Source organism: Centroberyx affinis, unplaced genomic scaffold (genome assembly GCF_046629955.1).
Source record: "Centroberyx affinis isolate AG114_WGS23_722 - 3 ecotype Tasmania unplaced genomic scaffold, CSIRO-AGI_Caff_v1 ptg001787l_1, whole genome shotgun sequence".
NCBI lineage: Eukaryota > Metazoa > Chordata > Actinopteri > Beryciformes > Berycidae > Centroberyx > Centroberyx affinis.
The window spans coordinates 99,310-111,349 of NW_027280178.1; the positions used below are offsets into that span (position 1 = coordinate 99,310).

At 41.5% G+C, this 12,040-nt stretch overlaps 1 protein-coding gene across 4 annotated transcripts; it reads right to left on the bottom strand.

Annotated features, from left to right (window-relative positions):
* Positions 1 to 732: 732 nt before the first annotated feature.
* Positions 733 to 11,149, bottom strand: znf532 (zinc finger protein 532). Of its 4 annotated transcripts, XM_071529422.1 has the most exons (8): positions 8,699 to 11,149; positions 8,246 to 8,427; positions 5,055 to 5,231; positions 3,581 to 3,743; positions 2,914 to 3,234; positions 1,817 to 1,929; positions 1,463 to 1,607; positions 733 to 1,236 (listed from the first exon to the last, which is right to left on the bottom strand). In XM_071529422.1, the coding sequence occupies exons 1-8, from the start codon at positions 11,147 to 11,149 to the stop codon at positions 733 to 735; spliced, it is 4,056 nt and encodes a 1,351-aa protein (XP_071385523.1). The 4 variants fall into 4 exon arrangements, with proteins under 4 accessions (XP_071385523.1, XP_071385524.1, XP_071385526.1 ...); XM_071529423.1 differs by lacking the exon at positions 5,055 to 5,231; XM_071529425.1 differs by lacking the exons at positions 3,581 to 3,743; positions 5,055 to 5,231; positions 8,246 to 8,427.
* Between the last annotated feature and the right edge of the window lie 891 nt (positions 11,150 to 12,040).

Genomic DNA, 12,040 nt, shown 5'->3' on the forward strand with positions numbered 1-12,040 from the left:
ATTTCATTAGTCCTTGTCATCTTCATTTTGAAGATCACAAGATCAGAGCTTTAACCTGTGAATTTACTACTCCACGTTGTTCGGAGATTAACCAAGAGAAAGAAATGTTAGTTTAGTTATCCATAAAATTAAAAATAAAACCACACAAAAAAAAACATGTTTGATGCCAGTCTTCCACTCAGCTTCCAAGATCCAGTGGGAGACCACAGCTAGGCTTGACCTGTATTTGGAAAACTGGAGAAGTTTTTTTCAGACATTCATTGGACATTAGCAGCATGGAAAATCAGAACACTGCCAACTGTATGAGGATTAATCCCATTACAACAATATATTCATACATTATCTATCCACAATCCTAGTGAGAAGACCACAATGGAAACTGTTCAAAATAAAACGCTCTTCTATAAAAAAGATCTATTCAAGGCCTATAGAAACATCTATGCCATAAAGTGTACAAAAATGATATCTTATTGTTCAATTTAATTAAATACACATAAAGTGACTTTGACATATATTACATATTTTTAAACATGAAATTTGTTTGTATATTGTGTACATATTTTAATACATATACGTTATGTTTCATATATGTGGGTACAACAGTCAGTGAAGACGGGTAAACTGTTATTGTCACACTTCTCTGCAACTGATTAACAAACTGTATAAATTCAAAACAGTAGTATTGTCTTAGGTGGAATGGTACAACAGCAGCAGTTCAAAAGTATGGTCCTCTCACTTCTCGGCTGTGCTCAGTCTCTTTGACTTTATGAAGGCCATCCCATGCGTCCTCATGTGTGTATTCAGGTTTCCCTCCGTTTCAAACATCTTCCCACACACTTTGCATTTGGTATTTGGTGTCCCATCATTGTTTTCATCTGTGATGTCCAGCTGGTTCTCTCTTTGACTCTCATCACCGCAGTTGCCCCGTCCATTGCATCGGGCAAGACCCTGCGGCTCTTTCAACCGATGGACAATGAAGAGGTGTCGGGCCAGTGAGTGGTGGGAAGTGTAGCAGAGGCCACACTCCTGACACTGGTAGGATGACCCATCAGACTTGTGCTGGGGAATGTGCTCATGGAAGGCGGTGATGTCCTCAGTGGTGAAGCCGCAAACGGCGCACTTGTGAACTTTGAGAATGTTCACCTTGAGCTTCTTTAACGGCTGTGAGTCAGAGCCCCTGGGGTGCAAGCCTGGCGACCCCTCATCTTCTTCTTGCTTTCTCTTGGGGCTGAGGGTCTGTGGAAGAGATTGAGAGGATAGATTAAGGATGAGAGAAGAATCATGCGGTTCACTTGTAAGGTGTTTCTGGATAAAAGCATCTACCAGGTTGATTACACTCATGGGATGACCAATTTCGAAAGAGTACTTGAATAAATGGATATCTGCAAATCTGTGGACACAGCTTTTGTTGTGCAACTGTCTGTGTCTGTCACGCTTAAGTGCAGATGTTCAGCCACAGTACCTGAGAGTGTTCCTTGACAGGTATAGCCTCCATATTATCAGGGTCGACAGTCTTCCCCTCTGGGTCTTTGACTCCATGTATCAGCTGAATGTGCTGGTCCAGCAGCACTCTCTTAGTGAATGGCTGACAGAGGGCTGGACAGTGTCTGTAAAAGTACAACAAAATATCAATTAAAACCTCTTGTAAACTAACATGTCATTATCACATTTCAAGTTGTATTGAACAAGACTACTTTTCTTTGCATACAAATGTGCATGCACTTTCAATTGTGAGTATTGAAGATCATACTAAACATTTTGACCTTAGACTGGACTCAACAGTAGATGAACTGTAAGGATCAGTCTGTGTACTCACGGGCAGGGGTAGACCCTACGCAGCCCCTTGTGTTTGAGTCGGTTGTGTCGGCACAGACTGTGGGAGGAGCTGAAGGACTTGTCACATTGTCGACATGGATGCTTCTTCAGTATCTGCCATCAGAGAAGAAGAAGATATAAGGTACTTGAACAAATTGCAGTTGACTTCTTATATCTATATAGCAAATGTGACACGTGACATAGAAAGTTGTTTTTCTGTGGAAGAGATAAGGTTTATTTGATTGGTTTGCTTTTTCTGTTTTGCTTTTATCTGTCTCATTCTAGATTCCCATAATGTGTGTGCTCTAAGCACATCTAAGTAGTATCTCACAAAAAGACCCTATGATAAATCTGAAACTTCATTTAGAGCAGTGCTTCCCAACCTTTTTCCTTAAGGGACCCCTATTCTATCACTGAGTAAACAGATGACCCCTGACGAAGTGACATATTTTATGGATATTTCATATTATATTCAATGCATAACAATAACAGTACAGAACAACTGATAACTGTACAATTAACCCAAATAGTGAACACAATAACTGCAGGAAGTTTGTGTAAAACGAGCAATTTGGATGAATATTGAGCAGATTATGTGAATATTGCATCAGAGATTAGTTTTCCTGATATTTTTAGGAACGTTTTATACAATTCTCTGTATTATTTATTTTTAACTATCATACATACTTATTATGCTTATTTCAGACAAATTCAGTGTTTTCTTATCCCTGACGCTCAGCCGTTTTTCTATTAGCTCTTTGGTTGTTTTAACTGTGTACTTTTCTAATGCAGGATGAGGCTGTTTAGCAGAGAGTGAATATAGCTTGTGTTCATGTCTTTACCGCGCCCTTATCCTCGTTTATATCTTGAAAAAACATCTAAACTTTAAAAATAACAACTACATTTAGTTCTTTTCTTCACAGAAATTAATGAAATGCTGAGATACACTGTATACATTATATATTTTTTAAGTTTTCTTTCACCCCTTAAAACCAAGAAGGCCTTGCAACCCCCCGTGAAGCTTTGGCGACCCCTAGTGTGGGTCGGGACCCCCATGTTGGGAACCAGTGATTTAGAGCATGGTTAAAAATCATTCACCTTGCCATGTTCACGCCTCATGTGAGCCACAAAGACCTCCCTGGACGTGAAGAGGCAATCGCAGTCTCCACATGTATACCCCGGGCCAGGAGGGTTCCTGAGGTCCACTGAGCAATTACTATTGGATTTCTTGAGGGGCAATGGAGGGGGCTTCTTGTCCCCCCTGTCTTGACCATTTATATTCCCTCCATCCCTGTTGTTATTATTACTGCTGGGGCTGTTGTCATTATTACTGTTGGAATTAGTGGGCTTGGTGCTGAGAGGCAGGTTGATGCCCAAGTTAGGTGGACCTTCGATGGTCTTCAGGGTTCCATGTATGGCCTGGAAAGGATCCACAGGGACAGAATAATAAACATTTAATTTTCATTTTTACATTTCATAAAGCATTGGAGCCATCATATGTAAAACTATTTCTAAACTAAACTTATGAGTATTATTCATAGGCTTGACTATGAAACCTGATGTTATGATCTGTCACACATTCTACTGTTAACCATTAAGGAGGATTGAAACAAAATGTATATCAATCCGAGTCACAGCAGGAGACATCATTTCTGAGTTAACTAGAATGTGAAAAACAGGACTGATTATTACACCAAAGGTGATCTGCAATACATGATTTATATGAGCTTTTGACTCCTGGGAATAATTGGCTTTGCAGGCCTACCTTGATGTGGTCCAACATGAGCTGTTTCTGTGCATAGTGCATAGAGCAGTCAGGGCATTTGAACACTGAAACTTTATGATTGACTATGTGCTGGTCAAAGTGTGTGTAGAGCAGGGACTGCAGAGTGAATACGGTATCACACATGGAACACTTGTAGATCAACCTGAAAGACAGAAAAACAATGTCCTTTAAGACAGTGATTCTCAACGTGGGGTCCGGGGACCACCAGGGGTCCTCCAGGGGGTTCCAGGGGGTCCCCAGCAAATTGATGAAGTGTTAAACTTCACCATTACTATACAACACAATTAGAGAATATAGATGAATGACTGTTTTGATCATAGTTTCACTGATATCTCTCTACCTACAATATAGATAGTCGTGGAATTCTGGACAAAATCATATCTGACAATAAAAATATTCAAGAGAGACAAAATCACATCAAATGGGGGTCTGTGGCCCTAATGTGGACTAAATTAGGGGTCCTTGATATGAGAGACTTGTGAGCACACTGCAAGATGCAAAAGACTCAATTTATTTACAAAGAAAATAAACAGAATGTGAAATCTGAAATGAGTGTTAAGGCAATTCACTGTTTCTGAGCAAAGAAATGTAATTTTGTGCTCCCTTACATAAGACATGAAGCCATTGATAAACAGTTCTTTTGGGGAAAAAAAATGCAGCCAACACATTTGGAGTTTGGTCAATTTAAACTGACCATACTAACCATGGAATTATACTGTACATCACCTAAAGGACACAACCTCTAAAGTGTGTAACTAAATGTACTAAATGAACACAATTTTTTTTTGTTTTTAGATAATGGGATAATGAACAATATGAAAATGTACAATATACATTTAAGGGTTTTTTTTGTGTTAAGGTTCATTGTATATTGTTTGGCATGTTCAGTTTATTCAGTGTTAAGCCAGGGCAGGCCCAAGGCAAAAAAGACAGAGTGGGCCAGAACACCTGCTCCTGACAACCTGAATTCATTAGTGGCTTGATGATGGACAGTATGGAAGTCAGTGAAAGGTTGCCATGTGGAAATTATAAACCAAGGTAAAGCCGCCATGTCTAAAACCCCAAAAACCCTGCTATTGATGAGGCAGCCAGGTTAAATATCCTGACCAAAATTAATTAGACATGGGTATTGGGTAACATTACCTGTTGTGTGTGTGTGGAAGGTGTGAGCATGTGAAAGCGAGTGAGTGTGGTTGTGTGTGTGTGTGTGTGTGTGTGTGTATGTATGGGGGTGGGGGGTGGTCTCTGTGGAAAAAGGTAATTTTGGGAAAAAACAAAAAAGAAAGGAAAAACAAACAACTGCAATACACTGAATTAAAAAAGATGGAATTGAGTCATCATGCTGAGTAGAACATAGAATGAGAAAGGCAGGTGATTATTACTTGGTTAGAATAACAATTCATTTAAATGAAAAACATCCGCAGTATTTTTGATGGTAGACGTGAAAACCTACTTGGGCTCCCCTATCTTTACACCTGGATGCTGTGTGTACGCATGGGAGTGCGTTCCTGGTGCAGACTTGAAGGCCATGGGGCAGATAGGACATTTATAGAAGATCTCACAGTGAGTACTCTGGATGTGGGATTTCAGAGTAGAAACATCAGCGAAGATCACGCTGCAGTGGATACAGCTGGAGGGAGAAGTGGAGGAGGGGGAGAGAGAAGAAGAGTGGCAAAAGAGAAATAGAGTTTGTAAAAGTCACACTAAAATTTTATTTTAATAACATTATAGAGGTGAAGTCAGTTTAACTCACTCCTTTGACATGGACACTATTGTGCATCTAATTCAAGACTGTCTTTTTGATCACTTGGTGCCATAACAGCCTAATCCACAAGATTATTTTTATTTATGTATTTATTTTTGTGTGTGACATCTTTGGTGCTAAGCAGTCATTGATATGTTTTTTTGCACTGCACTTCAGAGTAATCACTTTGCAACAGTGTTGCCAGTACTTTGATGACACTGACGGCCCCTTTCCTTTTTAGCATGCTTGCCTTGCTCTGGGTAATTAATCTGTATCTTTATCCTTGAATTTTGTTGATGTAGTTCCACCCTTTTTAAGCACAGCTACTTTCTTTGTTCAGCTGTAGTTCATGTCAACTAATGTGTTTGTCTTTTTATTACAAACAGCCCACTGTTGCTGCCTCCATAAATGTAAAACGCATCAACTCCTGTACGTCAGAGGATTTTTCCCGGGAACGGGGTGGCTGCTCATGGGTGTTTAGAACAGTAAATGTAAATGCTGTCGGTCAGGTTTGATAATTACCATAGCCTGTTTGTTTTGGAGCTAAGAAGCTGTAAAGGCTTCATCGACTCAATTTGATGTTAAGAGCATACTTCTGACAGAACAGAAGCAAGTCTTGAGTCAAAGTTTTCATCCATTTTTATCTTTAGCATAGGTAATGATAAAGTAATAAAGGAAAATTGTTTCTGCTCAGACAGAATAACAAACCAGAGGTGCCGTTTCCAGGGTGTGTGTTTTCAAACTCGGAACCAATCGAATGGCTGCCTCTGGCTCCACCAGGTCTTGTTATCCAACATTTTCGGACGAGAAGTCCGAACTACCAACACGGTCGTGAAATAGTCATGAAAATTTAATCTATTGATTCGTGTACATGGACACGATTTTGCCATTTTTTTCATGAAATGAACATGACCTAAAAAACATGCTTGCACCACGACCTGAATTCAGTTCCTCCACCACGAATTTGGTTAAGGTTAGAGAAATGGTTTGGTCATGGTTAAATAAGAAAAACGTTCGTTAAAAATTTAAATGTGGCTTACGCTTGAAATGTACTTTGAACATGCTAGGAATTGAACGCTGCATCCTGTCTGCATCGAAGGCAAACGTATACGCCCATCTGCCACTGTTTTATTTCAATGTCACACTACTTCCTGAGTCCCGACTGACAGAAAAAAAAAACGTGTTGCAGGCACGAAAGAGTCTTCCAATTGAAATACATTAGTTTGAAAGTCGTGCTGAGTGTTACGAAAAAAACTGAAAAATCTTGTCCATGTACATGAAACAACCGATTAAATTTTGTGACTATTTCACGAACTGCCGTGAGACCGGGTTGGAACTACTGATATTGCATGTGTAGCATGACCCATAGCCATGCTCCTTCCTTTCTTCCAGCTAAGGATGGGCAGAGCTTGACAAATGGCAGTAGTTCATAATTCCACATGTTGACAAGCCCATTGGAAATAATGAGCACTGATTTAAGGCCAGACTTGGTGTTGTGGTCAGAGACACAATGGATAGTGTATTTTATTGAGCTTGCAGTGCCATGGGAGGATGCATTAGATGAGGCATATGAAAGGAAAATGCTTATACTCAGTTGGTAGCAGAGGTGGAGCAGCGGGGTTGGAAAACTAGACTATGCCCCTTGGAGGTTGGATGCTGAGGATTTATAGCCAAATCTGCATTATCAAATCTCATGAGGCCACCGTGGCTGCGCTAGGATTGTGTGTGTGACAGTGCGACTTCTATGGCTGCATGATCTCGCAAGGTTTGGTAATGCGGAAGTTGAATACTATGGAGGAAGAGTCAATTAGCATTAAATAATTGATAAAGTCTTGTTTTTTCCACTCACAGAGCGATCACATGGCATCAGAAGATGCTGTACAAGCTGTATGGCGTACATTTATGGGCATTTTTTGCCCTTTTTGAAGCCTAAAGGACAGGACTCCATTTACTGCAATTGTTTGGAAGAACGCTTCTTCGGAAGTGAGCCTGGCGAACTCCTGGTAAGTTGTATGAAGAAAAAACGTTCATAGGAGTTTGTACTGGCATGAGGATGAGTAGATAATGCCCAATTACATTTTTGGCTGAACTATTCTTTGAAGACTACACAAATTAAGCATTTGTAAAGTGTAACATTGGTTGGAAATACCAAGGGACTGTTTCAGAATCAAAACAATGAACCTTCTCTCAAGGTTTTATCGAGTTAGCATGTGTTCTTTGTTTGATGGACACTTGCCCGTGATTAGGATACTGAGATTACCATGTTGTCTGTGGATTTTTGGAACATATCAAAGATAAGGAGCCGCTTTGTGTGTGAAGTAATACCACTTCCCGCGCCCCATAAATTTTGCCGATATGCAAGGCAGAAAGAAATTGCAACATTTTTTAACGGACCTTGGCTGTAACAAAGGCTAACATTGAACACGATAACAAAATAATGAATTAGAAAACGTGTAGGAGATTTTTCTAGCGAGGTTAGTTTATAGTCAATAATGGTAGAAGCAAGCCACTTATTGTTGCTATTGGTGAGCTAGAGGGCTAACTAGTCAAGATAGCTGCATAGGGTATGAGCCAAACTGCAATTAGAAATGACTAAGTGGCACTTTGAAAGACAGGGGGGGAGCAGCAGGTTAATTTCACAGTATGGCCACTTGCAGTTATGAAAGGAGAACTGTGGTTAGGGAGAAATATTTTTAACTTGTTTTCTATCAGGGTTGACTATCTGAAAATATGATTTCCTTTATGACAAATTATTTAGTTCTGAAATTTGAAAAACCTGCCCTCAACCACTTGGGACCTTAAGTTAGTACAAATAAAAAACAATGGCCTTTGAGACTCAAATGCAACGTAATAATGTTGCTGTGTCTTTAAAGTGCTGTACGTTGTTCTCCAGTACTGACCGGTAGCCGACTCTACGTGTATAATGCAGGCAGTTCTTGGTGACATGGGACTGGAAGTGGACAGAACGACAGCTGGCACCACACTCAGGGCAGATGTAAGGAGACTTGTGCTGGTGGATTCGCTGGTGCGACACAAAGCTGCACTGATTGGGAAGAAGCATTTGGCAGATAGTGCATGTTTTCTGGCATGAAAAAGAGGAGATAAAAAAAATCAAAATGTCATCATGATTTATCATGGCACTGGAATTATTGTAGACAGAACAAGAGGGGTTATCCTATATTAACATAAAGAATACTGTTTACCAATATAAACAGCATGCACTGTCTTAATCAATACATCTGGCAGCAGTCAAGGTAACTCTTTTTCCCATTCAACATTCTGTAGATAAAATGGAAGCATATTTACTTAACAGTTCGTGCTATACACACACACATACACATACACACGCACACCTGTCCGCTCGACTCCAGTGCCTGCTGATAGTGCATGGCTAGGGAGCTCTCATCCTGGAACATTTCGTTGCACTCCAAGCACTTGAGACTATGCCTGCAGAGTTTCGATGCATCATCTTCTAAGGGCATGGCTGCCACTAGAGGAGCACTGCATGGGGCTGAGATCACTGCATTGTGGGTCCCACCACAACCAACCTTCCCTGGGATTTGACCTGCAGAGCCCTGGGCTTGGGTGTTAGAGGTGAAGTTGGGTTGGCCTGATGAAGGTGATGTGGTTAACATTTGATCTGCAGGGATGGGTTTTAGGATTAGGTGTGAACACTGCATGACCACCCCTTTGTCCTTGTGGCCCCTGGCATGAGACAACAGGCTGCACTTGTTGTAGAAAACCAGGCTTTTGGCACAGTGGTTGCAGGTGACCTCGATCCGCACACTGCGACGTTCATAGTGCTGGGTCAGGCTCTTCTCGATAGCAAAGGAATCCCCACACTCCAGGCACTTGTAACCACGAGAGGGCAGCGAGATACAGGCTGAGGTTGGAGGAGAGAGGTTGGGTACATACACAGGGACAGGGTTTATGCTGCTCAGGACTTTATTGAAGGCGTCCACCACAGAACTTTGAGAACTGGTGAACACTTGAACCCTGGATACTTTCTTTGGGGCGTGGCCAACCAGTATTGTCTGCTGCTTGACTTGCTGCTGTGGTTGTTGATGCTGGGGCTTCTTGGAGGAGGGCAAGACCTGGTGGAGCTCACAGGCAGCAGAGGACACAGTCTGAGGCAGAAGATTAAGGTTGCTAAGATGGACTGTCTTTGGAACAAGTTTGGCATTAGCCAGACTGGAGGCAGGTACCATGACAGTCTGTTGCTGGATGGCGTTAGCGGCTTTAAGGATGGCATTGCTAGCACTCTGCACCGAGGCAGCGGGGATCACTGTTGCTTTGACTGTGGTGTTGTTAGCCAGCTTCAGGTTGATAACTTGTGAACCTGCTGTCTTGACTGCTGAGACTGGCAGGAAGGCTGTCGCCACAGGTTTGATGGTCATCTGCTTGGTAACTTCCATGGAATGACCTCCAGTGGTAGCTACTACTGTGGTTGGAAGAGAAGATCGTGTGGGAGATGAGAAAATTGCGTTGGAGATTGTGGAGGAAAGCATGGAGGAAGCCATGACAGAGGGGATATTCAAATTTTCTCCTTTCTTCAGGCCTTCGGGGTTAAACTCTGGAAGGACTCGGGTGACGGTACGTTTGATCTGGCCCGATGAGGTCTTGATGGTTTTGATTCTAACCTTTGGGATGACAGGGGTAGTGCCTGTGGGTGAGGCAGGGGAGCCTTTACTGCTACCCTCACTGGTGACACTAGAAGGGCTGTCTGGCTCTCTTGACAGCAGCCTCTTTGCAACCTCCATGGCTGATTCCTGTTCATGTGGCTTCTCTGGAGCCCTGGGACTTTCATTGGCCTCCTTAGGGGACTCTCTCTGGGGAGTGATGTGTATGGATTCTCTCTGGACAGTAGGAGAATCTGAGACACCCAAGTCAGCAACAGTGGCCTTTTTGGCACTGAGGGCTGCTATGGCCGCTATACAAGAGGAGAGTTTTGCAGAGGACTTGGCTTTGGCCTGGGAGAGATTGGACACAGTAACAGAGCCAAGCCTTGAGGACTCTCCAGCTTCCTTGCTCTCCTGTTCTTGTGGCTTGAGGACAGTTTCTTTGGCTTCCTCCACAGGCTTCCTTGATTGAGGGGGGTTGTTAAATTTGGAGCAACCCAAAGTGCCATTGTTATTGTTTTGATCAGGTTTGGATTGACCTGAGTCTACATTGGCTCTAGGTTTAGAAACACTGTCCACTGATATAGGAGATTTTGGAGATTTCTGCTCCTCTCTCTTAGAACAGGAAGGATGCCCTGCTATGGAGTTTGGAGTGGGCCTATAAAATGATTGACTACCCTGCTTGTCCATAGGGTCATCTACCTCAATCTTGTCATCATCGTCAAACTCTTCAGCACTGGAGATAGGGCTGAACTGATTGAAGGTAGATGATGGGTTGCTAACTGGCAGACCTTCCTCTCTGGGAGCTTTCCATCCATTCTTGGTGTAATGATTACTAGGTGGTATGGTTGGTAAGAAGCCATTATGAAGTCCATTGCCCATGGTAACAGCATGGGTGTGGGGATGGGAGTGGAAATGGCCGTCCTTTTCTGATATATTTCCACCATTCTCACCAGCGTCCATGTTTCGGATGTTCTTGACAATGACGCTAACGCCAATGTCATGTCCTGCCGAGGGGTTGTGGGCCTCGTCCTCATTGGTAGTCACCCCACCATTGGTTTGTTTGAGCTGGCTCTCATGGTCATCATGATGGCTAGACTCAATAGCGGCTTTGGGGTCCACCATGTCAGGGATGTCGAAGGCCGCCAACAGGTCATCAAAGTCTGGTGTCTTCATATCTCCCATGGTCCTGCTCCTGTTCTGCTGTGGAGATTACCTGGAGAATACAGAAGAAATGGGAGAATAATGCGTTATGTTAGCCTTGTTTATAGTCTTTAGCTATGTCTACATATGAAATGACGAATGATGACATGATGAGTTCTATTGCAAAATGCGATAAATCCCTTTTGAAAAAGGGATATATGAGCTCATTGTCAATGTCTCTAAAATATTAAGGATCCAGTTAGCATCCAGTTATCCAAGTAGCATCATTTTGTCAATTAAGGATATGTTACCTATTATTCTTTAAAAACAAACCTAATTTTATTTAGTGTTGTGGTATAAATCATCTCATAAGAGAAAGGGTCTTTTTTTCAAAGTGTTTATCACATTTTTTTGTGCAGTGGCAGTGTTTGTATCTGATTGAATGAATTTGATTGTAACAAAATTAAATGGTGACAATGTAGAAATAATAATATGAAATATAATATAGTAATATTGTTAACGTTATCTCTGCAACATACTGTCTTGATGCCAATGGAATCATCTAATAGAAGGAATCTTAAAATGAAAAAAAAAATAAAAAATATATATATATATATATATTTTTTTTTTTTTGGCTTATTTCTCTCAAGCCAAATCAATGTCATCTTTTTATAGTTAGTTTGTCAATGTTTTACAGAGAATAAAGGACAACAAGATAAACATAAGTGTGTGTATATGTGTTTGTGTATGTACAAAAGAAAGAGACAGTGATTCTTTAAAGGTGAAAATTGATTGGACCCAGGGGTGATTTGATGGAGGGAGAGTGGCATATCCCAGTCAGCATAAATTATTAATGGAAACCTCTGTACTGTAGACTTTATAGAAAAGGTGAAGGAAAAACAAGTGTTCCACCAATCCCATTTAAAAGTTAGA